Raw genomic sequence first — 27786 nt, 5'->3', positions numbered from 1 at the left:
TTCCCTCCCCCCCCCCCGCGGGGAGGGCCCCCGCGTGCATTATTCATTGGTCCCGGCCCGCGGCGGGCGCGGGTGCTGATGTCAGGCCAGCGCGGGTGAGGCGGGTGCGGCGGCCGCCCAGCAGCCCGGGCGCGGGTGGGGGGGCGCCGAGTGGGGGTGGCGGCCAGCATGCTGCTCGGCTGCGGCTCGGCCTCCCACACCCGCGGCGCCCGCGTCCTCGCCAGCAGCGCCGCCGGCCGATCGGGGAAGCGACACCCGCGTCTGCAGCGGCGCCGGGTCCGAGCGCGCGGCGCGGGGCGGTGGCGGTGGCGGCAGCGGGGGTCCGGGCCCGGGCGGGGACCGGGGGACCCGGCATGGCGCTGCGGAGAGGCGGCGGGGCGCTGGGGTTGCTGCTGCTGAGCGCCGCGTGCCTCATCCCGCCGAGCGCGCAGGTGAGGCGGTTGGCGCGCTGCCCCGCCACTTGCAGCTGTACCAAGGAGTCCATCATCTGCGTGGGCTCCTCCTGGGTGCCCAGAATCGTGCCTGGCGACATCAGCTCCCTGTGAGTGGGACCCCTCCACCCCCGCCCCTGCCCGCCCTGCCCTGCCTGCCCTGCGCCGGCCGCCACCAGGGAGTTGCGGCTGGTGCTGGGGCAGCGCCACCTGACCCTGCTCCCTAATCCCTTTCTTTGCGTTTGAGTTGGGGGCGCACCACGGGGCGTGGGTGGAGTCTGTGCCGCGGGGAGGCTAGGGGGACTCAGAACCCCAGAGTGCGGGAATCCAGTAGGTCCGCGTGACAGTTTCTCATTGTGGCCCGCGTCCACCTGCATCAGATCTACCTGGGGGAGCTGATGTTACTGCAGACCCAGGGCCCACAGCGGGGAAGGGTCTCTGCACCAGAGTCCACAGCCTGTATATCGCGCCCCGCCACGATCGTTTGGGTGCCTTAAAGTTTTGAGTGGTTCTGTTGTGTGGTTGGGTGGGTGGGGGTGTGTGTGACTGGAGAGCAGCTGATTGTGCCCGGATTGAGTGGACTAACTAGGAATAGGTGAGGCCTCATGGCAATCAGCCTCAGAGGTGCTGTGAAGTTGGCCCCCTCCGGACCTCTCCACACTACAGGCTGGGAAGAGGCTAGCCTGGGCAAAGGCACGCAGCCTCTGGAAGTGGAGGGGCTGCTCCACGTGGCTTCAAAGAGGGCTTCCAAGTGTCTTGCGGTAATGAGGTGTCCAGCTGAGCCCCTAGGGTAGGAAGACACCCGACTTCTTGCCTTGAGTTCAAGAGGGCCTGTCTTTCACCACCTTTCCCCATAGCGGGTTGTCTTACCAGCACTGGGCAGAACTAATCGGAAAGGGTCCTCTGTCCACTTGTTAAGTGCTTTCAACTAGGTCTCACACAGTCACACTGGCAAAAAGGTTGCTATGGAAGGGACCTTAGGGGGGCTATATTGCTGAGACATTTCCTGCTGGGGTAGTCCATTGTTCCAGGGTAAGATGCTGGGGCCCCCCTTCCCCCACCCCCACAGTTGTAGCAGAGGGAATCCTGAGGGTGAGGGAGGGAGTCCTGGGGATAACGTTGCTTGTGCCTTTCCCTGCCCGTCATCATTCTCGTGCCTCTTCTCCAAGGCAAAACAGCGTCATGGTCCAGGGATGGAGAGGATCCCGGGCCCTGTTTACATCTGCAAAAAGTTGGAAGAGTATAATAGCTGTGGGGAACAAGTAGGCCTGTTTGACTCTTCCTGTTGCTAAATTAGATCACATGGAGGAGTCTAGAATTTCTCTTGTTAAGCCCCTCGGATATGATCAAAGCTGAGGTGTTCTGCATGTTAACTCAATAATGTATGGAAGTCCTGCTGTGGCCAGAAAGGCTAGGAGACCCTGAGGCAGAGACAACCAAGCTTCTATCCCGGGTTGACCATTTATCTGGCAGATGGCTTTGCCTCTTCCTTCGTGGGCAAGTTCAGGTGTTTCTGAGTTTTCCCCAAGGCGTTCACAGTGCGTTTAATCAGAAGGGCTCTGAGTGTCTTTTCAGAGACATGTGCTTCCAGGGGGAATGCTTAATCCTACCCCAGAGTTTTGGTGGCCAACATTAACTTTGTGTCTGCACAAACAGTATCTTGGGCAAAGGTGAAGTAATTATCCATCTTCGGCAGGGGCCTCCCGTAGTGAAGGAAGTGAAGGAAGCGAGGGGATTATTTTAAGCAGACAGAACTAATGTCTGTACGAGGAGCCAGGCTGATGGTACAGGATCCTATTAGCCAGACAAGGCTCCCTATTGCTCAAGTGCATGGGAAAGGAGCTCGCCCCTTCTCATCTTGTTCCCTGGGAGGATGATGGCCAGACACAGACACTTCACCCCGCAGAGGAAGAGTGTGAAGCTCAGCTGCAGGATGAGGCCGAGTGCCCACGTGGCTTGGCATTTCCTGAAAGCAACCTGGGCTTCCCTCTGTCCCTCTCTTGCTTGTAGGAGCCTAGTCAATGGAACATTTTTGGAAATCAAGGACCGAATGTTTTCCCATCTGCCTTCCCTGCAGCTGCTGTGAGTATGGGACATTCTCTGCAAAATGGGGTCCCCAAAGTGTGGTCCTTGAAGGGTGGTCTCTGCCTCGTTAGTGTGGGTCTTCCTATAATACAACAGCTACCCGAGTCACCCCTGCTGGCTCTTAGCTTGTCCTGTGGTGTCCACACTGAACCAGTGTCCTGATCCAGTTCATCCCCTGAGTTTCCACCCACTTTTCTCCTGGGGCTTTGTGTATATCCCACTCACAGATCAGGCAAGTGGGAGGTGGCTGCATTGAGTTTCACCTCAGTGAATAGTTCCCCCAAACATCTCACTTCATCAAAAGAAACTTACCTTTAAAAATCTCGATATTACCCTTCAGATAGGAGCATTTCCAGTTTGTCTCACACATGTGCAGGCAGGCAGCATACTTGGCATTGTAGGTGGGCATGCTTTTATCTCACTGGCCTGACATCTCTTCGGGAAAGGTACTTTTGTTTCCCCATCTGAGAGATGAAGAAATGGGTGCTCAGAAAAGGTAAAGCCCACAGCCCAAAACTATGTTTGTCCCAGGTCCTCTTAGTGAACCACGCCCAAGTCACTGTGATAAGTGCCCACACAGGGCCCTGAAACCAAAGTCAGCTGGTGTTTGATAATGACAATAAACATCCCAAAGTCACTTTGTGAAAGTAATTCACTTGGCTGGGGTTTGTGTATGGAGGGTGTGTAGCTCAGTGGTGAGTACATAGCACAGGCTCTGTCATACTTCTTGGACTTAGGGAGACTCTAAGTACAACAAGCAGGGCACTATAGAAAAAAGACAGAGACACAAATCACTAACCACCTTCCATAAGTTGCCACTGATAGTGTTGTTCTTGATATGTTTTATGCCTACTGTAACATGAAACTTACCACTGAAAATCTCAGTTCGTATGCCAGCAAGATGAGTCAGTAGGCAAGGTGCTTGCCACCACACCTAAGGACCTGAGTTTGATCCCTGGGGCCTGTATGGTGGAAGGAAATTAGCCTCTGGCCTTACATAAGTGTTGTGGCACACTTGTGCCCTGCCGACATGTCATACAACAAATAAACAAACAAACAAACAAAACACAACTTTAAATCTCAGTTCTTTCAGAATAGAAATACAGCTTAGATATTATTTAGCCAAATAAACTTAGGTGGTTTCTATAAATATTTTACAAAAAATTATTTACCTGGCTACTCAAATAGAAAACTATATAGTGACAATCTTCTAGAGATTTCTTAACCTTTTAAAAATGTTTCTTTCTCATGAGAATGTATAGCATGGTAGACTGGACTCTTTCTTTTTTGCCTCCACTGTGTGACTTCAGTCAACTCTCTTCTCTTCCTTGGGCTCAAATATCTCTAGAATACAGTTGGGCTAAATTCCTGTAAGTCTATGATTCCATGGTTTCTTGGGCATCATGACATATTCATTGGCTATGCAATTGTGCCTAGCAGAAAACTGGTTTTGAATAGTGGCCATCAGTTCATATTTCCCAAGGTCCGTATTTTCCAAGATGGGGACAGAGAGGTAGTATTGGAGAGATAGCAGAAGATTCAGCCAGCAAGGGATCCCTTCCTCACTGTCCCCATCACAGTGGCGAGGACAGTTGGGAACCTAAGGGGTTGTCCTTAGGCTGAGAAGAGCCTTCCTTTGCCCACAGATCAGCACCCAACAAAAGAAAAAGAAACGGCTTCACCTCGTGACTGACCTCTCCGTCTCTACTAAAACCTGTCTTGTTTTCAGATTGCTGAATTCTAACTCATTCACGGTGATCCGGGATGATGCCTTTGCTGGCCTTTTTCATCTCGAATACCTGTAAGTGTCGCTCAGAGTTTGTTTCCTCCAGGGGCTTTCTAAAGTTGTGTCCTGTGGAGAGGAGAGGACTGCAAAGTCCCCTTCTCAAGCCAGCACTGGCCTGTGAGCTGACTTACTCTCTGGCACGCTGGGGCAGGAGGAGGCTGGGGACAAAGCTCAGGAGAGGAGGCACTCATTCATTCTCTGCTGACATTTAATTTGTCATGTAGTAAGTGCGACTGGAGATTGCGTTGGATATTTTTACCTCCATAACTAGGCATGGATTTGCTGAGGGGCCAGAAATAGAGCTGGACGGTTCTCAGGGCTACTTATTTTTAAACAAAGTTTCCCTTTTTGAGGGTAAACTGTCTGGTTTGTATCCAGCTGTCCCATATCCCATTGGCTCTATCTCCTGTGAGTTCTGCTGAGGGTCTGATTAGATTTTCCTTTTCCTAAAAGTGAAAACCCAACCCAAACCAAAACAACAAAAAAGAAGGAGAGGGGGTCATCCCCCCTCTTCAGACGTACCATTTCCCCCTCTAACCTCGAGCTTGGCTGTGGTTCTTATTTTAGCCTTTATTACATTCAAGTCTTTCCCTTCCCCTTAAGTTGTCCCAGCCTTGTGTCTGGTGAGTCTGTAATAATGCTAATCCTGCTATCAGTTGGGATTTTCTTGCTTAGCATTCAGAGGATTTGCAAAGCCTTGTTCCTGCTGTCTTATCTGAGGTGAACAGGTAGATGTTGGAATTCCAGACACATCCCAGGTAGAAAACGCTCTCTGCTGGTGTGAGGTCTCAGGGAACGGCGTCTCCCCAGGAATTCTTTCTCTGGAGAACCCTGTCATAATCCAGTATTTTGGGCATGTATTTGATGTGGAGAGAGTGTCACAGCTGCAGGATTGAAGCCACCAGGGTCTGCCAAAAGCCCATGAATAGCTGTGGGGTACCTGGGATTTTCTCTGATGGGGAGTTCATGTCTGCCCAGGGCATCAGTGAGAAAGTTAGCTTATCAGGGTATGCTAAAATCTAGGAGTACACAGACATCAGAGTTTTTAAAAACAGGCACCAGAGAGTTTTCTCTGTGAGAACTAACTCATCAGTTGTGTCACAGATGTGGCACAGCCTTTCCCTTGGACCATCTCATCAAAGACGTGTTAGCTTTTGACTTAGCTTTTTGGCCCTTGGGAACAGTTACAGTGTTTTCGTGTCATATCCTGAGAGTTTGTAGCATGGCCAGTGTCGCTGTGACAGACGGGGTCTCTGTGTAAGTCCTGTACCATCTCAGCACAAAGAAAGCCAGCCCTGCTCCCTGGACTCTCCTGTCTGCTTTCTAGCATCCTTCAGAGCTTGAGAACATCCCTGCCACGTCACTGTTTGTCCAGAGATGAGGCTGTGGAGGACAGGATGAGCTCAAGGTTGCTGGAAGCCAGGCTTAATGGAACTCGTCCTAGTAAAAACTAAAACACAGAGATGTAGCCCAATGGGCTCCCCTCTAGGGACTATGGTATTAACAAAAGTATATGGATAGCCAGGCAGAGGGCAATGGGAGAAGAGCAGGGAAAAATGCCCGGAAGCTTTCCAGTGTTGCAGCGATGGGAGAATGTCTGGCTTCCATGCAGTACATGCTTCTCCTTTCCTCAAACCCAAGATGCTATTGCCCCTGTTGCCAGCTCTGAATCTGGAGACATCAAGCTGATCTGGAAGGAGCAGAGAGGCTGGCATGCCTGTGTGTTCTTGCTCACATGCCTGGCTCCCTCGTGGGGTTGAGCAGAGCTTGCTGCTAAGTTGGGAGTGCCGACACTTCATGAGTGCTTTCCAATTTTACTGCCAAAGCACACTCTATGGTCTGCTAGAGATATTGAGGAGAGGGAATGTGGTCATCTTATGTCGCTTCTCTCCTTAGGTTCATCGAAGGGAACAAAATAGAAACCATTTCAAGAAACGCCTTTCGGGGTCTCCGTGACCTGACTCACCTGTAAGTCCCCCGAGATCCGCTGTAGGTGCTGGGGAGATGGCTGAGTCTGCAAAGGACTGGCCATGCACGCATCAGGCCCTTGGTTTGCTCCCCCAAACCCATGTAAAAAGACAGGCATGGGGGTGCATACTTGTGACCTCAGTGCTGGGGAGGCAGAGGCAGGAGGATTGCTGAGGTTTGCTGGCCAGCCAGCCTCTCTGAAGCAGTGAACCCCAGGTCCCAGGGAGAAACTTTATCTCAAAAAATAAGGTGGATGGCTCCTGTGGTCACATGTGTATACATGAATACACACACACACACACACACACACACACACACACGCACCCACACAGAATTGTTTTTCCTTGATGTTTCTGTATTCACAACACCTCTCAAAGGAAACTCATTTTGAGATTGCCCAAGAGGCTCCGTCACTGTCAGACATTACTCATTGGGGTGACCAACTTGCACACTGGTCTCCACCATCCTGTGTCACCAGGGGGACCCACATAACTCCATGTGAAGTAGGAAACCCTCAGTGCTCTGAAGGCCTTGTGCATGGAGGAGGCGGGATAGAAGCATGGTTCTTCTACCCACTTGGTGCCAGGGGCCAGGCCGGCCTGGTACCCAAAGGCCTTCTCCGTCTTTCATGGTAATCTGTGAGTCTCCATTCTACAGAACTGGGAACTGACACTCGGGAGACTCAGTGAAGGACATCGGGTAGAGGACGGGAAAGTGGCATAGAGACATCGTGTGTCCTCCTATAGGGTGAAGGTCACTTTTTCTGTTCTGTTAGAGTAATCTGTAGTTTCAGCTAAGCTCTCCATTCCTTACTCTAGAAAAAGGAATTGATCTGAATTGATCGGCATATCAGAATAAAACATGCACATACACTTAGAGAAGTTGATAAGATTGGAAAAAAAAATAATGACTGTGTTTCTGAAAATGTAAAACCAGACATTGTCATGGTAGGAGCCAAGACTTGGGCTCCATTTGCATAATAGATAATTTTTGTCTGAGGAAGATGATGGGTCCTATATCCATAATCACTTTGTCTACGATAAAAAAGAGAATTGAGGAAATCAGAGGGCACTGACTCTGGGGGCTGGGCAGGGATGATGGTACCTTTGAGTGCAACCCTGACGGTAGTGTAGGAACATAGTCATTTAAAAGAGTCTTCTCATTAAGCCATAATGATCCTGGTAAAGGCATCTGCCAGTGTGCACAGTGAGCCTGGGTTCTGGGGCTGCCAAGCAGAAGCCCACCTGAGCCCAGGGCTGGAGGGGAAGGGGACAGGGAACAACCATGGGGGACTGGAGCATACTTGTCAGCACAGTGCATGCCAGAGAATGTGTGTCCTGTTGACATTATTGTTCTCGGGTTTGTTTTTCTATGGAAGTGCAGACTTCTTTCAGAGTCGGCCTGTATGCCAGAGCCCTTACCTCCCACAGACTGAGGTTTCAGGCTTGGGTTCAAAACTCCAGGTCATCCCTTAATGATATTACTTAGCTTTTCTGGTCCTTGGTGTCCTCATTCTCAAGATAATGATGGTTGTACTGACTGTGGACAGTTGATATACGTAATACATTTACGATGTTTGGCTGCAAAGACCAAAGGCCTACTTCCCATAGTAAATGCCAAATGTCAAGAAAATGGCTGGCATCATCATCATCATCATCATCATCATCTTCCTCCTCCATGACAATACCATCCCATCCTTCCAGTCATTAAAAAGGTCTTGATTTTTCTCTCTGTATTGATATATTTTCTTGACCATTTGAGTATCCAGACAGAGACTGCTGAAAGGATGGAGTTCCATCTGGAGAGGAACAGCTGAGGCAGATAAATGGGTCCCAAAAGCTGGGAAGGAGGACCATTGATATTAGGCACACGCTACAGGCAGAACCTACACATTGTTTATAGTTGGCACTGCCCTTATCTCCCTTTTAAACATCTCATACAGAGAAAGCCTCAGCTCCAAAATTCACTCACTTCCTTAGGGAGGTCCCTGCCCAGAATCTTCTCACTTAAATGAAATGTTTGATGTTGGCCTTTTGTGAACTTTCCCAACCTTAGATACCCACATTCATATTAAAACACGAGTTGGGTTCCAAAGCATGGAGGGAGCCATGCCAATCTGTAACTAAAATCTAGGACATTTGTTTTCCAGCGGTCTTATAGAACCCAGGGGACAGGAAGCTATTAAATAGGTGGAGAAATGAAGTAAGTGCTCTGGGTTTGTAGCCGAAATGAAATGGAAAGGAAGATGCAAATGTTAAGCAGTCTGCATGGTAGGGCGGATAGCTCATGAAAAGAGGACTGCCTTCTGAAGCCTAACTTGCAAGTTGGAGCAATCGCTAAATATTCTTGTTTGTTTGTTTGCTTTAGCCATTCCGAATCTAATTATATTATCACCGTTTCAGTGCAGCAGCGTCCAGGTAGCCACGTAGTTTCATTAAATAACTAACTGATATTTAGCTAATTTCTTTTTGCTTTGCTTTCCAAATCAAAACAAACACCACCCCCCCTTTTTTTTACATTTCCAAAAAGTTACCCCAGTGTATGTTCAGTGTGATTATATAATCAGCTTATTTCCCAACACATCCAAAAATGTGCAAGTACCTCATTAAGAAAAGCAAGGTAAAATAGCACATGAAATGGTATTCTAATCCATTTATGGTTGCCTGAGTGGGAAGGAAATAAGCAGAAGCTGTTGGCCTCCCTATTCTCAGTCAGTATTTGAAGGAAGAATGTTTGGAGTGAAAAGGAGCTTAAACTTTGTACTACACCCCGCTGACTGTAAAAAGAAGTACTCATTTATTTAACTGTCCTTCCGGGATAGGCCATGACCATGCTATGGCCAGGTATGACTCACTTCATACCTGTTTTATAAACTATGTACATGTTTATCACTTAGACATGTTGCCATTTATACTCACGAGTTGAAGAAGACTCTAGAAGAAGGCGTCCATTGCTTGGCCAATTTACATTCGTGGGTGGTATCTGGGGAAAGCACAGACTTGATGTACATTGTTTCCACACTCAACATCCTCCTGTAAGGACACTGCACTGTGGTCTTCCATCCTCAGCAGGCTGGTAACGGGGCACTGCAGAATCCTGAATGGATAGGAGTTGATGCTCTGCAGAATAGTCTGCCGTAGCTGGAGGTGGGAGCGGACTGGCATCTCAGAAACCTGTCCAACACTAAGAAGAAACAGGGAAATGATTTCTTTCTCATCAGCCTTGGCTAATGAAAGGCTGAAATCGATCCTAATCAGTTATTCACTAAATATGCCGCTTCACTGAGATTTCATTATTATTATCCTAGTGGGTCAGAGAGTATTCACTGAGTCCATTTCAGAAACATGGACCATCAAATATCCTTTGATGGACTGTAAGAGAACTTCTTGGGAAAAGGTTGTACATCTTCCATTGTTAGTCTCATATTGTTGCCTCATTCATTCATTCATTCATTCATTCATTCATTTTCCAGAATAGCATATCCATCTTCTTTATCTGCAAAGATTTCCCAACTTTCTGAGTGTTTTCACTGTTCTGGAGGTGGGACTACACCATGGACAGGCAGCAATCTCTGCTGCTTTTGTGTCAAGAAGGTACCCAGTCAAGAAGCAAACAAATAAAACATACTTGCAAATGACCATCTTCCAATGAAGTTCAAGGAGCCATCGATATGTGTCTGGGATAGAGGAGTGGATGGTGAAGTCTCACGTACTGAGGAGGTTCCTAGACTGTGGAGAGTCCTACACACCATGAAATGGGACCTTGGCATGTCCCCCCTCCCTTTTTTTTTCAAGACACAGTCTCACTAGGTCTAGGACTGGCTGGCCTGGAACTCACTACATACACTAGGCTGGCCTCAAGCTCATAGAGATCCACCTGCTTCTGCCTCCTAAGGGCTGGAATTAAAGGTGTTGCTCCACAAGGCCTGGCCTGGAACCTTGGTTTTTAGTCTAAGAAGCAGAGAAGTCATTTGCAGTTTAATAGCTGTGCATAAAGAGCTTAATAAAGTGCTTACTTTCAAAACAAAGAGGCTTCCATTGAAATTCAGTTGTCTTTGTGTCGTGGAGCTTGTGTCTTTCAGTGTTGACAAAGCCACTCAGAGCTCTCCTTGAATCATTAGATGTACTTAAAGGGACTTCAGAATGAACGGCAGGAAGGCAGTAACCACATTAAAATGTGACTTTCTTTTTCTAGTTCTTTGGCCAACAACCACATTAAAGCACTTCCAAGGGACGTCTTTAGTGATCTAGATTCTCTTATTGAACTGTAAGTAATGCAAATGAAGTTTGGGTGTACTGGTCACAGGCCCCAGTCAGTTGGCTTTCAAATCCCTTTGCTCTCGACTAGCTAGTCCTCTCACAGAGTAGTACACCCTGAGAAACAGCATGTGTATTGTCTTGTGTTGAATTCAGTCGTTAGATAATGTATCCTGTGTCCAATAGCAAGTTAGGCTTGCTGGATGGGTGGTGCCTAGGTAGTCTTTCCATCTGCTTTGCCTTCTCAAGATTCACTAGAAGCATTGTGACTGTAGCATATTGTACTGGGTGCAGTTTAACAAGGCCTGGAATGTTCCAGTTGTGTTTGTGAATACTGTCTTCCTATTACATCTTGTTTTATTTATGGGAACCCATATTGGGATGTTCTCCCATCCCTTCCCACCTCCAACACTTGAACTGAGACAATTTTAAGAGGGATGATGTCTCATCTCTGAGAACTCTCTGTATGCCATTCAGTTAAATCACTGCATCAAGGAATACTCAATAAAGATAACAATAAGTACAAGAATAATATGCATGAGACACAGTTATTTTAAAGAAATTCCATAATTGGATTGTTTTAGATGTATCGGGCTATGAATAACCCCAGTGTTTCATATTACACTCAAAACATACCAAACATGTCTGTTTCCCTGTGCGTGTGTTTGTGTTTTGTGTTTCAGAGATTTAAGGGGTAATAAATTTGAATGTGACTGCAAAGCCAAATGGTTGTATCTATGGCTGAAGATGACCAATTCCACTGTGTCTGATGTGCTGTGTATTGGTCCACCAGAATACCAGGAGAAGAAGCTCAACGATGTGACCAGCTTTGACTACGAGTGTACCACCACAGGTAGATAGAACCTCTCTCCTCAAAGACGGACGGGTAGAACAATTCGTTCTTTTCCTGGTAGACCACCAGCTGCCTATGAGGGAAAGTGACCGTAGACATTTTCTATCAAAGCCATTTTAGAGAAAGTGTAAGGATTTTAAGAGAAGTGAATCAGGGCTGGCAAGGTGGCTCCCTGAGTAAAGGTACTTGCCACCAAGTTTGGTGACCCGAGTTCAATGCCTGGGACCTATGTGGGAAGAAGAGAATTGATTCCTACCAATTGTCTTCTGCTCACACTTGTGTGCATGTGGACACATACACAAAATCATGTAAAATGTTTAAGAAATGAATCAATTTGGTTAGGAAAATATCTCAACAGTTAGAAAGGATTTTGTTAGCTGCACTGGCTCTTATTTTAATTTATTTTTTTTTTCTTCACCCCCGCCCCCCCCCCACATGCACCTTGAAACAGTATTGCTATGTAGCTCAGGCTGGCCTAATTCTTGTTATGTTGAATAGGCTGGCCTTGAATTTGAAGGTATTGCTCTGCTTCAACCTCCCAAGGGCTGGGTATTACAGGTTTTTTTTTTTTTTTTTTTTTTTTTTTTTTTTTTTTTAACCAAGCCTGTTTAATTTTGATTCTTTGCAAACAAAATCCAAGTACTTCAGTGTTCTTTTTTTCCCTCTGATTATGTGTGTTTCTGAGTGTGTGTGCATGTTCATGCGTGTGCATGCATGGGTATGTGGATGCCAGAGGTGAAACTTGGGTGCTATTCTTCAGAATAGCTTTTTGAGGCAGCGTTTCTTGGTCTGAAGCCTGCTGATTCAGCTGGACTGGATAGCCAGTGAGCCCCGCAGTCCGCCTGGCTCTGCCTCCCCAGCACCGAGCTTATGTGTGCACCTCACCATGTCGAGCTTTTTTATGTAGGTTTTGGGGAAGGAAACTTAAGTCTGCATATGCAGAAAATACCTTCCTGACTGAGCTAGCTCTCCAGCTTGCCCATCTGTCTGTCTGTCTTTGAAGACTGAAATACAGACTTGAGAATTTGGTGCGAGACCCTCTTTAAATTGGCCTGTCTTTCATGGGAAGTCAGCACAGAAAAGTCTGGATATTTTTGCTATGACTGGCTTTTTTTTTTTTCCAGTCAGATGATACTTATTATAAATTTAATACCAGATTTTTATATCTATAAGTTATTTTTCATTTCAAGTAGGGAGAGATAACTAGGAAAATTATAGCCTGTGGCAAAGTAGAATATAGAAGTTGACAAGCGGTTACTGAAGAAAAACATTCACATTGAGGGAAAACTGTAAAGGTAGTGTGACTTTGTTTTTCTCAGAACCCGCCTCAGGGTTTCCATTTCCACATTTTTGAGGTTACAGAATAAAATTAAAATGCCGACTACCTCCAGGTCCCCGCAGGTAGAGGGCAGGGGGTACCTCTGTTTGAAAAGCTCAAACAGGTTTCCGGTGCTTCTGAAGCCGGATTTTCAAGGAGAGAGGATCAAGCCACAGTGTGCAGCCGGCTTTCTAGATGTTTGTGGAAATAAACGGTGCGGCTAGGAGTTGCTATCTACAAAGCCTGAAGGCATGTCGAGAACTCAGAAAACAGCGAAAGAAACACTGAAGACATAAAAATCCCAAGAACAAGGCACCCTATTTAGGCCCAAATCGACTACTCCATTTCAAACAAGCCAAAACCCACCAAGTAGATATGAATCCCAGGTGTTCGTGTGCATGTGCACATGTATGCTTGCAGAAACTCACACGTTCTGCTTGGGAAACTGGAAGTCTCAACAAAGTAGCCTTATCTTGAACCACAGAGCTGGGGTGTATTCAGCTGTGTGATTGGCAGGTGCCTTTTACTCACCTGGCCACGAAGAGGTTATTTGTTGTGCTATCAGGCCAGTGCAATAAATCAGAGGTCATGGTCAATGGCATTTGTACAAAAAGGTGTCATTCAAGACCATTTGACATTAGGTGCTGGACTGTAACTTTCTGAGACTCCTCTTGGCCTTCACTCCTTTTCTAGAGAGTTCTCTAAACCCCACAGTGAGATGGGCATTTCCCATCATTCTGTTCACATCTGGTCACAGTGTCCATCTCTGAGAAGATGACACAGGTTTATAGAATGCTCTGGGAACAGAGCATCATTTATACAAGAAAATAGGATGTCTGACCTCAGGACCTTGTGGATGGTCCTAATTGTGTTCTGGGACTGAGAACTGTCATTGGAAAGCAGACGGCTCGGAACTGCAGCAGCCAGGACCTGAGTCCCAGAATCTATGGGGACGGTGTGAGCCCTCTAACACATTTGGGCCATCTCTTGGGTTTCTTTGTCTTTGTTAACAAGGTTCCTACTCCTTCCAAAGTCCAAACGGAGCTTTCAGGAAGGAAGGAACTGACTGTTCTTTTCAGTTGCCTTAAGCTATGAACACCCTGGCTCTGCTCCACAATTTCTGTCCATGGGGGTGATGACACAATAAGATGACCTGTCCCCAGATACTGTCCCTGCCACATAAGTGTGGGGTCAATAAATTGTGAGGTTATTGACGTGTCTGTCTTCAGCTCATATCAAGTCCTGGCCTCTGGTGCTTTACCAAAGGCCAGGGGACATTTGGTGAGAGGATGCCTGGAGGATGGAGAGCAAGACTCACTGAGAGAGAGAGAGAGAGCCCAGGGTCACTTTATGGCTTCCTTACTTTGGAGGAAGCCATCTTTTTCTTAGCTCAATCTCTCCCTGTTTGGCCCAGGAGAGGAAGGCATTGTTACCATGCTGTTCCTCCACAGAGGGGAGTCAAGAGCAGGCAGCCACCACCAGGCTGCCTCAGCTCTTCAGATTAATCACAATTCTTCCACACCCTCCCCTTCAAGTCTATTTTTAACCAGGCAGAGATTCCTGTTACCCACCGATGATCCCATGTTAGGTGGATAATTCACTAAATTCCTTAGAGGGAGTGAGTTTTGCATCCTAATTGTCCTGTTAGCCTCCCTTGTTCGGGCTGATGAAAATGCAAAGAGAAATAATGCATTAATGTGCACTCTCTCTCCCCATAGGCCCGGCATCATGTATAATTTATTTCCTGCAACCTCTATAAATAGCTATGTAAAAATCTGTGGATTCCAGTGGGAGAAAGGCCGAAATTGTAAGAGACCCACTGACATCATGAACCTGATCTGATGTGAATGGAAGCGGTCGGTGGCTCTCATGGCGGAATGTACCATTAATATTTTAACGCTAGTAAATTGATGTCACTTCAGTCTGTGTGTCCTTTGAGGTCTCTCTACAATGACCGTGCCTTTGGCTTGGTGAGAGTCCGGTTCAGGTGTGGGGAGGAGAAGGTATGCAAATTTGTCTAGTGCCTTTCTCCACAATGTATAGATGCCGGTCTCAGTCCCCTGTCCCTCGGCCCTTTCTTCCTCTTCCTTTGGTGGTGGGAGTAGGGCTGTCTTCTATGAAGGATTAGTCATTTACGTGATTAACAGTCTGTGTCATGCCAGATAGTCAGCGTATAGGAAATATTATGAAACGATGAATTTAATTTGGAAAAATAAATTAAAACAGAGCCGTGGAAGCTTGATTTGTATAACATGTTCTGTATTCTAGTAGAACTATTTTTATTTTTAATTGTGTCTATGCCTATGACTTTGTGCATACTCAGGGCCTGTGGAGGCCGGAAGAGGTTGTATTATCTCTTGGAGCTGGAGTTACAGGCAGAGTTACAGTATCCTCACATGGATACTGGGGATTGAACTTGGGTCCTCTGCAAGAGCAGCAAGTCCTAAGCGCTGAGCCATCTCTCTAGTCTGGTAGCCTTTCTATATTGCAGGATTCCTCAGTAAAAGTGGAGATCTTCTACTTTAAGGCACACACATTCTACCTCAGAGGCTTACGTTTCTGAGACTTGAGAGCACATCTGGGCGAGCAGTGGGAGCCAGCAGATATGGGAGCCGAGGACATCAGCGGGAGTTTAGAGCCTTGGCCTCCACGATGAAAGGAAAGCGGCCTGATGCAGAGGAGTTTATCACTATCTCTGCTGAAACGAAAAGAGCTGCATCCCTTGATGTTTTAGAGCCCACAAAAGGGAGCGTGCAGGAAGGAGCTGCCTCCTTCCTTCCTGTTCACCCGCCTTGAACCCAAGCGGCCTTGAACACATGCTTCGTTGCCTGCTGACTAGCTTGGTAGTTCTTTCTTGGTGGTGATGGTCGCGGGTATGTGTCAGGAGCTGGCTAGAGGCTACTGGGCATCTTCCCCAAGTCTTCGGCAGGTGGCTTGCTACTGTCTACTTGCAGAAGTAAAATCCTTGCTGAATGGCATGGGTGGTGTTGTGCCTCACACCACAACCTTTAAAATGGAGGCGCTATCTCCCACCTTCAATCACAGGGAAGCTTGATCTGCCTGACCTCCAAGGCTGGCCTCTCCTGGACTCTTTGCTTTCTGCTGGATTGTGTGGTGGTGGGGGGCGCCTCGTCCACTAGAACCATATGCCCCTCCACCTCCCCTTGCTCACCTTCTGTCTGTTGGGCTACAGAAGCATCCCCCTCTCAGTTCCTAGTGACACAACTCCTCTCCCCATTCTCATAGAATCTGCCTGCTCTACTCAGCTTCCTTGTCTGTCACCCACAGTCTTCACAACAGACTTGGGTTAAGGCTATGCCCACCCATTAAGTTAAAAAATGTATTAAGCACTTATTGTGTACCGCAAATGAGGGAGGGCCACCTCCTAAAATGAAGGTGTACGGAACTCCCTTTTGTGTTGGGCTAAGAGGTTCTCGTGTGCATGCAGATATGTACAGATGTACACATAAGCCCCCATGCATAGGAAGGCAGACAGAGGTCATGTCATTTCCCCCAAGGTTAGAACATCAAGAATCTACTCAGCAAAAATGTTATTAAAATAGACACCCTCTCTGCCAAGATGGCCAGGATATAGACATGGAGGTGGGACAACCTGTGTCTGGAGTGAGCTCTGAGGTAGACAGTTTCACCCGCTGTGATCTGATCTGTCCCTGCCACAGAGTTGGAGGGGCAGCCTCCTTACCTCATCTTAGGACAAATAAACCGAGACCTGGAAGTGACTAACCTTAGATCTTAAGGGCAGGGGGTAGCTTCAGGCCATTCGCTTCCAGGCACAGTGCTCTTCCTAGGGCCTCACATAGTCCTTGTCCCCTGAGCCCTGACTTTCTCCTGCTGCCTGTCTTTACTTACTCCTCTCATCCTGCCCCATACTTGCCATCTTGACTCTTGCCCAGCTGTTACCTTTCCTGTCTCTTCTATTGATGGGCTCCCTGGATGCATGGCTCATGTGACATCTTTGATATGGCAACATCTCCAAATTGGACTCTGATGCTGTTGTTTGGAGTCATGTGGCTAAGACGCTCACATGACATCTTTGATATGGCAACATCTCCAAATTGGACTCTGATGCTGTTGTTTGGAGTCATGTGGCTAAGACGTAAACATGGCATTGCTGGTGATAGGAACTTTGAATGAGGATGGTTAAGGATTGGGTGAGGAAGAGCTGGGCCAAACCCACGATCTCCTCCTGGATGCATAACCAAGGGACTGTACATGTTGGAGCATTTCTGACCAGAAGAATGCTTAATGTCTGTTTTTTTAAACCATTTGTTGTGGGTGTTTTTTTTTTTTTTTTTGTTTTGTTTTTTTTTTGAGACAGGCTCTCACTGTATGTCCCTAGCTGGCCTGGAGCTTGCTATGTAGACCAGCCTGGCCTTGGACCCACAGAAATCTGCCTCCTGAGGTCTGGGATTAGACACATGTGCCACATGCCCTGCTCTCTCTCTCTCTCTGTGTGTGTGTGTGTGTGTGTGTGTGTGTGTGTGTGTGTGTGTGTGTGTGTATGTGTGTGTGTGTGTTTTAAAGACATTCTCTCTTCTCCAGATTTCTACTTCCCCTGTATACATGCTATGTTAGCTCTGTGGGCATGCCCCCTCTGTCCCTTGGCAATTCTGTGCCATACCTAAACTTCCACAGAGAATTAGTGGTCACCTGCGGACTCAGTGTGGGTGAGGAACACTCAGTCCCCATGCCACTGTGCTGAACGTGTTCCCGTAAAGTTCATTGCCTTCCTCCTGCTCTGTTGTGATGCCCAGACCCTAGGCACCGCACACCAAGTCCAATGTCCAGGGAGCTCATTTAGGTCCCCCCCAATTTCCCCAGGGGTCCTTCATAAGACCCCTTCTGAGACCCCTGCAGAAGGTATCCCCCCCCCTTCTCCATTCCTGTTTGGAAGTGTAGTACTCACTATGGCCTGCAGAGGTGCTGTTTCCCGATAGGGTTGTGTGGAACTGGGTATAAATGACAGGATCCCTGTTTCCTGTGAGTTTGAGAAGTGGTATATCAAACCATATTAAGCCAGCTTCTTTCCCAAAGGGACTGCTCTGAGAGGGCTAGAAGTGTAGCATTCTCAGAACTTACTAGAACACAGCATGCCCTGTCGGAGAAGAATTTGCATGCCAGCTTCATGAATTTCCCGCAGCATTCTTTCTGCCCTGCTTTTCTGATAGCCAAGTCTGCCACATTCACTTAGACAGTGGAGGCCTTGTTGGTAACTTGCGACACTGCGTCTGGGAAGCAGCATTATCAATAACTCCACTGGCCTGATGGTCCCATTTTGCAGAATTTCCAGAGCAAAATGTGGCACAGGGCAGTGTGGAGTTGCCTGGTCCCCACCCTCCCGTTCCTTCCCCGGTAGCCTGCGCTGATGACGCAAAGCAGAGAGAATGGCCGTTGGAATTCTCACAAGCGTTTTTATGAACTAATAGTTGTTATTCAACACCCTCTCAGATTTCGTCGTTCACCAGACTCTGCCGTACCAGTCAGTGTCGGTCGACACGTTCAACTCCAAGAACGACGTGTACGTGGCCATCGCTCAGCCCAGCATGGAGAACTGCATGGTGTTGGAGTGGGACCACATAGAAATGAATTTCCGGAGTTATGACAACATCACAGGTGCGTTGTGAAAAGAAACATCCCCCGTTACAATCAAGGGAAGGCTTGAAGCCCTAGCTTTGAGGACAGGCGGGGACCACATTCCAGCCCACACTGGCCGTGTGACACCGGTCATCTAAGGTGTTCTCCATATGGTCAATTATTGGTGGCAACAACACAACTTCGGGTGGTAATTTCCCACTGGTGGTGATCCCATTGGGAAAGAGGAGGTGGGGACTCCATGAGAAAGGTGGAAAAACATCTTCCTTCCATGGTAAGAAGTCACATGGGACTCCCATGGTTCTGCATAGCTAAGGCAGCCTGTCTACCCGTGTCAGCCATGGTTTTGTTTTTGTTTTTGTTAAGCTGATTCACTAATGTACCAGCACATGCACACACACACACACACACACTCATGCACACACACACAATCACCCCTCCCCCCATTGCTTGCTCCCTTGCTGGGTCTTGATCACTGCTCACACTTAGTAAAAGCACAGCAATGAGAACGGACCGATCATAAATCCAGGCCGTTGGCTTCTTTCAGTGCTGCTGCTGTGGGTTCCCAGGGCTTTAGTGATACTAAAAATGAACTATCTGCTTGCTCTTTAAGTAAATGGATAAAAATTAAGATCAAAACAATTCTTCAATCTTCCCAGCCTTTCAAGTGTAACTGATACTGGCTGTACAAACAGCACGCTGGAAGCCCGATCATTGTCCTCTGAGAGATTTCCTGCTCAGGCTCCGGGAGGCATTGAACTGCTTCTCCGGAGTGTACCAGGGTAGAAATTCTGGGTTGGGAAGATCCTAGGCGTTTCTCAGGCACAAGTGGCTACACAGCAAAGGCCGGGACAGAGATCGTCAGAAACAGTGGCGTTTCACTCCTGGGGGACAGGCTACTAATGAGTCTAATCATGAGTCCTGATGCCCAGGAGATGCCATCTCAGATGAGCTAGCTGCTGCCACAGCCACCTGGCCTTGTAGCGTGGAGCTTACTGTCCAGGGAGCAGGGCTTGGAAGCACAGGCTCAGCGTAGCTCTGCATGGAGAACCTTGGCTGTAAGGGGATCCTACTATCCTGGTGGGAGTTGGCTCCATGGTTTGGGGCTTGGCGCGTGGTGGAGGATGTGTGGGCTGGCTTCTGCCTGTGCATCCGTGCAGTCAGCACAGCTTTACAAGTGGCCTGCTCTATTCATTCAGGGACAGAACCTGTCTCTACGTGTGTCCCTGTCCCAGGTTGATGATGGTGTTGTCTACCTGTCCTTGCCACTCACTCACTGCGGCTGGCAATAGAGGGGAAACTGGGGTCCCCCTTTAGGGTTCTTAGTCTCATAAATATAAGGTCTTAAGAATGAACGCAAATGTAAGAACAAAGGTAATTTTATTAGTATTGAAAGGAAACGTGCAGGGCACACAAGCACTAAACCTCAGCAGCTGCCTGGCAGGGGTAAATGGGGACGAGAAGGAAAAAGCCATGCCATTTAAGCTGGTACAGTTAGACACAGGTGAAGAGCAGCCACATGGTGGGGATGGAACAAGGAAGCAGGGAGAAGTCCAAAGTGTTAAGGGAAGCAGGCTTAGAAAAGAGGTAGAAATGGAAAAGGTAAACACTTACCTGAATAATTCAGAAAATCAGACAGACTTAGGAACCTACCTGGCCGTGGTCTGGGTCTGTAAGCTTCTGTACTAGAGATGGGGATTCTGGGAAAGACAAATTTCATTAAAGGACTAATTGCTCCACCTAACTCTTTAGCATGGCTTAAGGGGATCCTTCCTCCTTAGAGGTGTTCCTTAGCCAAGTTGATTGATCCAGCCGAGATGGAATGGTAGGTCTCCATCTCACCCAGAGATTCTATTCGCTTGGTCAGGGATTTTCTTTTTTAACTGGTGGTGACTTCAAATCCTTCCTCCTCCGTGCGTTCATCCATAGATAAGGATTACTTGGGCACTTCCTCTGAGCCAGCTGTGTTCTAGTGGGTGGGGACAGAGTCTTTGGGCAAGTTCATTGATGCTCAACTGCTTCTGTCATTTGTGCAGCAGGAACTTTATGGCTTCTCTTTTCGATGGGATTTGTGTAGTATTGGACTTGGCAGTCTGGTGAGGATGTAATGGGTAACCTCTGCAATGGGCAGAGCCCAAGGCCAATGGCAGCCTTGTCCACTACAGATGAAATGGGACCCACTCCCCTTCCACCAGAGACCCCCAACTTTCTGACTTTAGTTAAGATTTCTAAGACTTTCATAGGCACAGGGAACCCCAGAACTGGCAGAGATTGTCTAAGAATGAATTGTTCAGGCAGGGAAGTGTTTGCCTGTCTCTTGGTAGCTGAAGTTTAGCTTGGTGTGAAAGTCTCCTGGTGTGGGTGGACAGGCAAAGCTACACGTGGAGCCATGAAGCCGCTAGCCTTGAATGAGAGTGAGGGAGAGAGCGTGGATGGTTCTCCCCTCCTTGGGCTGGGCCTTTCTCATTCGTCACTTTGCTTTGTCCTGGTGTGACTCTAGAGTCAGCAGGAGCTTCTCCATGTGTTCTCAGTCTGTGTCTGTTAGATGGGGTCTCTGAGGAATCAGAGAGGCACCCAGGTTCTCTGGTAAGGTGTTCCTCTGTCTCCAGGTGAGAAATCCCATGGTCATGTTCACACCAATGTCTGCTGCTTCCCCTCCTCCTTCTTCTTCTATTCGTCACTCTTCAGCTTTCTTGCTTTTTTGTATTTTTATTGTTTTGTGACTTCTGCATGTTCCAACCTGTAATCTTTGCACCTATACTAAATGGACAAACAGATGACAAGCGTATTCTCTCTCTCTCTCTCTCTCTCTCTCTCTCTCTCTCTCTCTCTCTCTCTCTCTCTCTCTCTCCTTCTCTTTCTCTGTTGCTGCTGACGCACCCATAGGCTAGTCATCTGGACAGTGGGGTTGAGGTCCTTCTCCAGGACAGACAGACTTCTAACCCCCCCCCCCAGGCATAGGGACCTCCGCCCAAGCGGGAAAGGAAGCTTGACTTCGAAATTGCCATCTGTAGGGTGGGAGTTCTTGAGTACTTTGGCAGTTCATGCCCTAAAGCCTTAAAAAGACACCCAGCATTTATCCTAGCAGCTTCTTCCAGTTAAGAACACTGCCAGATGGTTTCAAAGCATGTTTATTTAACAATATGTGAAAGGAAACATGTCATTTATCAATAATGAAAAACTAGAAAGAACTGCCTCGTCCAACAGTAGAGGATTAGTTAAATAGGATTTGGTGCATGTATGCCATCTAATATTGTATAGTATTGTGTTTTTTCTTTTGTAGTTTTATTAAACTTTGTGTGGATGTTTTGCCTCCCTGTATATATGTGCACCACTTGCATTCCTGGTGACCACAAGTCCCAGAGGATGGCGTAGAATCCCTTGGGAGTCGAGTTACAGATGGCTGCCATGTGGATGCTTGGAACCAAACCTGGGTCCTCTGGAAAAACATCAAATGCTCTTCAATTCTGAGCCATCTCTCCAGACCTATTGTATAGTTGTTGTTGTTTTAAATACAGTTGTAGAAAATGGCTGATAACATAAGGTTTCAGTGAAAACAGTGGGTTCTAGGACTGGGGAGACTACTCAGTCAGGAAAGTGTTGCTGGCAAGGATGAGGACCAGAGTTTGATCCCCAGAACCTACATTAAAAAAAAGTCAGATGTGGTGCCTTCTGCTTATCATGTCAGCATTGAGTAGGCAGAGACAGGTGGATGCCTTGAACTTGCTATGAGACATGATACCCAGGCTTGTCTTCTGGTCTCTGAATGTACATGTACACGCATACACACACAGATACACATGTACATACATATAAAAGTAGGTTTTAGAAAGCATGTATATAGTATAGCCCCAATGTTTTTAAAGAAGCATATATAGCTATTTATAGACATTGATATATAGATTAGAGATGAAAGAAATATATCAAGGGTTTTTTTTTTTTGGTTGCATCATACATAGATTTTATGTATGTGTCTTTTGGCACTTTGGTGATGGAGTATAGGTAGCCTAGATTTAAAACCCAGGTACTCCTACATACTGGCTGTGTGACTTTATAGAAATGGCTGAGCCCTTCTGTAAAAATGAACTCGATGGTAAGAGTCATGCATGTCTCCAGTGTTGATTGGAAAGAGTGAGTAGGTATGCAAAAGTGCTTAGGATAGTGCCTGGTTACAAGAACTCACTTTCTAAGTTTTACCTGTTATTATTTCCAGATTTTGCTTTGGTGAATAAGCAACTCAGAAGAACAATACAAGAGTTTTGTTTTAAACACAGGCAAGGGGTCAGGTTCCAGGAAGTCCAACAAAAGAGAAAAGTAAATACCTTTTTGGAAGCCACTGATTCCCTTTGTCCCCAAAGCTAATTTGCAGGACAGAAATTGGGTCATTATCCTTGTAATTTACAGACCAAATTCACTTTGGTCAAATTACCGAGAAAATTAAAAGAAAGACAAAACTTGTAATGATCTCGAGAGGGGGGCCAGTGTTCTTTGAGATCTGAGTGGTCCTCTAGCTTGCTGGGTGGCCTTCTTCAGTGGGGGAGAGAATGCCAGTGGTGACCCAGAGCAGAGCGGGAGTAGGGTCCTTTGTGGCACCCGAGCTGGGTCTCAGACCACTGTAAATTCCACAGGCATTTCTGAACTGTGGACGGGCATTCAGTGGGTGGGAGGCATCTCATGATTGTCAGGATGGTTACTTCACTTATCCTGTAATGACACCCCCGTGTACCAGCACCACACCCTAAGTTCTGCTCTCAACAGTCTTGAACACCCTTTGACATCTCCAGAGACCCCGAGGGCCCCATCGTGGAGACACACGGTGCAAAACTCACCATCCTGACGGCTTCTTACGCACTGTGCTATGGTGTTAGGCACACTGGTATTGTGTGTGACCCATCTTCACATCTCTTTCACAATGCACCCACTAAACAGCAGCTCATCCCTCTCCACAGCCCTTAATGTCCAGTCTTTATGCCTGTGACCCCCTCCCTGCAGGTAGACTGACAGCTTTTTCCTTTCAGGGCTGGCTTCACTCACTTAGCAGAATGTCCTCGAGGCCAGTCCATGTTGCAGTGTGCAGCAGGCTTTCCTTCTTTCTTGGAGGTTGAATACTATTCCTGGTGTTCATGGACCACAGCTGGTTTATCTCTTTGTCTCTCTGTGGGAGTGTGGATTGCATCCACCTTCCAGCTGTTGTGTATAATGATGTTTTCAATAGGACTGTCTTGGTACATTTTGGTGCTGCTATTACAGGAAGGGTTATAAACAACAGAAATTTATTTTGCAAGTTCTGGAGTCTGAGACATCCAAGATCAAGATATCGGCATATTTAATGTCTGATGCAACATCACCGTTCATGGCTGTGTGTGATGTGGTGTGATGTGATGTGATGTGTGTGTGTGTGTGTGTGTGTGTGTGTGTGCAGGCACATGTACCACATCACATCTGTTGGAGTGAGAAGACAACCTTTGGTATCAGTCCTCGCCTTCCTTCGTGTCTGAGATGGATTCTCTTTTGTTGTTTGTCTACGTCAAGCTAGCTTCTCCTGTCTCCTACCTACTCCTTCTCCTGTACCAAGTAGACTTTTCCTTCTCCTCCTACACCATGTAGACATCTCCTGTCTCCTTCTTCTCCTACACCACCTCCCATCTTGCTATAGGAACACAGGGATTCCAGGACCTGGGGATTTGACCTCAGGTCCTTGCAGTCACACCCAGAGACATTTCCCTGGTCCCTCAGGTCCAGTCACACTCTGCCTCAGTCTCCTCATGGTAGAAGTGCAGAAGCAGATCCCTAGGGTTTCTTTTGTAAGGGTAATTCTAGTCATGAGTGACCTAGTCACCTCCCCAAACCCTACTTCCTGGTACCATCCCTCAAGGTTGTTAGAGATGGAGAAGCCCTGCTCCTGAATGGCCTCCAGCCCCCGCCATGGCAGCAGTCTCCATTCCTGTGCTACTAAGGGAGAGGAACTCACACTGGGGCACCGGAGCGTGAGCAGTCTTTTGATTTTTTTAATGGGAAGATAAGTGAAAGTAAAGTATACTCTCTAGAATGGAGGACAGGCCCAGCCAAGCCGTGGCAGCCAGCCACCTCCACATTTGGACTTCTAATTCTTGACCTACTACTTCTCCAGTTAGCCACTCCTGGGGTGGCTTGGGGTGACCCCCTTCTCCAGAATAGCTGAAGCCAATACAGTCAACAAGTTTAACAAGGGAAAGGGCAGTGCTGTATACTCCCTGTCTTACGGTTTCTATTGCGGTGATGAATGAAACACCATGACCAAAGCAACTTGGGGAGGAAAGCGTTTAATTCAGCCTATGCCTCCACATCACTGTTCATCATCAAAGGAAGTCAGGACAGCTCTGTCAGGGCAGGAACCAGCAGGCAGGAGCTGACGCAGAGGCCATGGAGGATTGTGCTTACTGGATGGCTCTCCATGGTTTTGCTCAGCCTGCGTTCTCACAGAATCTAAGACCACCAGCCCAGGGATGGCTCCACCCACATCGGGCTGGGCCCTCCTCCATTGATCACTAATTAAGAAAATGCCCTACAGGCTTGAGTACAGCCAGATCTTACGGAGGCATTTTCTTAATTGAGGCTCCCTTCTCTCTGATGACTCTAGCTTGTGCCAAATTGACATAAAAACCAGCCAGTACACTCCCCCAAAGAGGGCCTCTGTGCAATCTGGCCAAGACTGGCTTTGTTGGTTTTTCCCAGAGCCCTGGCTTCCGTCTTACGTGGTCTGCGTGGCTGTCTCAGACTCCACCTGCAATTCCTCTTCTTTATCCTTTCCCCATGTTCCCGATGACTGTCCTGGTTGGTTTTTGTCAACGTGACACTAACCTGAACATACTTTGGAAGAAGAAGGAATCTTTAATTGAGAAATGCATCCATAAAACTGTCCTGTAGGCGTGTCTATACATCCATCTGTACAGCATTTTCTTGACTGATGATTGAGAGGATTCAACTCACTGTGAGTGGTGCCGCCCCTAGGTGGTCCTGGATGGTATAAGACAAGCAGGCTGAGTAAGCCATGAGGATCAAGCCAGTAAGCTGCCCTCTGCCGTGGATTCTGACTTCCCTCGGTGATGGATTGTGATGCGGAGCTGTAAGCTAGACTAAAGCCTTTCCCCCACAAGATGCTTTATCACAGCACTGGAAACCGCAACTAAGACACCAACCTCACTGTTTCAATCCTAACATTGGTTCGAAACCTGACAAGGTCAGGTTTCTATGTATGACTTTGAGGAATACATGAACATTTGATCTCTCAATTTGTTGCCAGGTTTCTATTCCAGGCCCTGCTTGGAGTTCTTTTTGGTTTGTATCAAGTAAAATGTCATCTGGCTAGTCTAGGTTTAAGTTTTCGAGGAACCGCTGTGCTGTCTTCCATGGTACCACAGTACCTTCAGGCAAGCAGGACCTGGCCCAGGGTCTGCGGGGAGGTTTAGCACTCATTTCATCCACACTAATGCCTTCTCTTTCTCTTGGTCATAGGCCAGTCCATCGTAGGCTGCAAGGCCATCCTCATCGATGACCAGGTCTTTGTGGTGGTGGCCCAGCTCTTCGGTGGCTCTCACATTTACAAATACGACGAGAGCTGGACCAAGTTTGTCAAATTCCAAGACATAGAAGTGTCTCGCATTTCTAAGCCCAATGACATCGAGCTGTTTGAGATTGATGACGAGACGTTCTTCATCATCGCCGACAGCTCGAAAGCAGGCCTGTCCACCGTTTACAAGTGGAACAGCAAAGGGTTCTACTCATACCAGTCTCTACATGAGTGGTTCCGGGACACAGATGCCGAGTTTGTTGACATCGATGGGAAGTCACACCTCATCCTGTCTAGCCGCTCCCAGGTCCCCATTATCCTGCAGTGGAACAAAAGCTCGAAGAAGTTTGTCCCCCACGGTGACATCCCCAACATGGAGGATGTGCTGGCTGTGAAGAGCTTCCGGATGCAGAACACCCTCTACCTTTCCCTCACCCGTTTCATCGGGGACTCTCGGGTCATGAGATGGAACAGTAAGCAGTTTGTGGAGGTCCAAGCTCTCCCGTCCCGGGGGGCCATGACCTTGCAGCCCTTCTCCTTCAAAGATAACCACTACCTGGCCCTGGGGAGTGACTACACCTTCTCACAGATCTACCAGTGGGATAAAGAGAAACAGCAGTTTAAAAAGTTTAAAGAAATCTATGTGCAGGCTCCCCGGTCTTTCACAGCTGTCTCCACCGACAGGAGAGATTTCTTTTTTGCATCCAGTTTCAAAGGGAAGACAAAGATTTTTGAACATATCATTGTTGATTTAAGTTTGTGAAAGGTGTGATTGGGGGGGGGGTGTTTCAAAGATGTGTGTAGTGTTAGCTCTCACAAGAGAGAGAGGGACCAAGAAGAAATAAAATAAAATAAGCCAGGCCCGGAGCTCTGAAATTAAGATTCATAATGCACTGGGGAAATAGTTAGACATTTTCAAACTTTTAGGATTCACATTTTAACCAGGGATTGCATTTATTTTGGCTGATTGCATGACAGGCCCATACTGCTGTTTAAATATGACATCTTAAAGCCTGTAATTTCTGAGACAAGAGTACAGCATCTTACCAACTAGCAAGCAACATGCTGCTACTTTATTTTCAATAAGAAAGGAGAACACAGAGCAAGATGGGCCAGCCCTTTTAGTGAAAATTAACAACAACAACAACAACAGTAAAGCCCCCCACCCCACTAAATCCACAGGCCCTTCTCGGCCCCTCTTAGCAGTCTCTCAGCTAAGAACTGTTAAAGCCCAAGTGAGCTGAAGAGATTTGCTGAGCGTTCGTTTGAACATCTCAGAATACTCTGCAGCGCTATTTTGAGCCACCCCAGTCTCCTGAAAGGCATGGCCAGTCTTCCAGAACCTTCCTTGGAGCAGAACCTTGGCTCTGCCCTCACTTGGATTGATCCTTCTCATGAGTGTCTTCACAGCTTAATGTTGGACATTGCTTCCTCTGCCACAGAGAAAATATTCTGGTGACACATGTCTAGGCCAGCATGGGCTGTGGGCCCAGCAGCAAGATAAAGAGGTTTCCCCTTTTTTTTTTTTTTTTTTTTTTTTTTGTGGGTTTTGTGTGTGTGTGTGTGAGAGAGAGGTATGTGTGTGTGTGTGGTGTGTGTGTGTGTGTGTGTGTGTGTGTGTGTGTGTGTGTGTATGTGTGTGGTTCAAAGGTGACCCTTGAGGTGGCTGGAGCAATCGTGTGTGTCTGATGTGCTCTGTTGCTCACTTGCTTCTCTGAACCCATCGTTTTAGTTGGTGGGTAACTGGCAGACAGGCCAAAGGCGGAGTGGTGCTTTTCATCTGTCCGTTAGAGGGATGGAACAGGTGTTTCCATCTGATGCGCATTGGGGAGGGTTTTTGAAGTGAGATTTTACGGAGTCAGAGGGGACTTTACTCAGATCTTGATGCGCTTTGAGACTCAGAGGGGGCCCTTTGATTGATGCATGT

The 27786-nt window shown here is 47.4% G+C and overlaps 1 protein-coding gene across 1 annotated transcript; it reads left to right on the top strand.

Moving 5' to 3' along the window:
• Positions 1-122: 122 nt before the first annotated feature.
• Lgi2 (leucine rich repeat LGI family member 2) lies at positions 123-27407 on the top strand. The gene is made up of 8 exons (XM_028865905.2): positions 123-541; positions 2442-2513; positions 4246-4317; positions 6199-6270; positions 10465-10536; positions 11210-11379; positions 18167-18331; positions 25805-27407. The coding sequence occupies exons 1-8, from the start codon at positions 354-356 to the stop codon at positions 26620-26622; spliced, it is 1629 nt and encodes a 542-aa protein (XP_028721738.1). The 5' UTR covers positions 123-353; the 3' UTR covers positions 26623-27407.
• The last annotated feature ends 379 nt before the right edge of the window (positions 27408-27786 follow it).

This window comes from Peromyscus leucopus, chromosome 10, assembly GCF_004664715.2.
Source record: "Peromyscus leucopus breed LL Stock chromosome 10, UCI_PerLeu_2.1, whole genome shotgun sequence".
NCBI classification, from domain to species: Eukaryota; Metazoa; Chordata; class Mammalia; order Rodentia; family Cricetidae; genus Peromyscus; species Peromyscus leucopus.
Note: the sequence above shows the minus strand (reverse complement) of the source record. Positions and strands in the feature narration are given on the sequence as shown.

Bases quoted from the DNA above. Each gene is read 5' to 3' on its own strand.
- Lgi2 (XM_028865905.2), top strand. From the start codon at position 354: ATGGCGCTGCGGAGAGGCGGCGGGGCGCTGGGGTTGCTGCTGCTGAGC. The intron at 542-2,441 runs GTGAGTGGGACC...TCTTGCTTGTAG, and splicing joins CCTGGCGACATCAGCTCCCT to GAGCCTAGTCAATGGAACAT. The intron at 11,380-18,166 runs GTAGATAGAACC...ACACCCTCTCAG, and splicing joins CTACGAGTGTACCACCACAG to ATTTCGTCGTTCACCAGACT.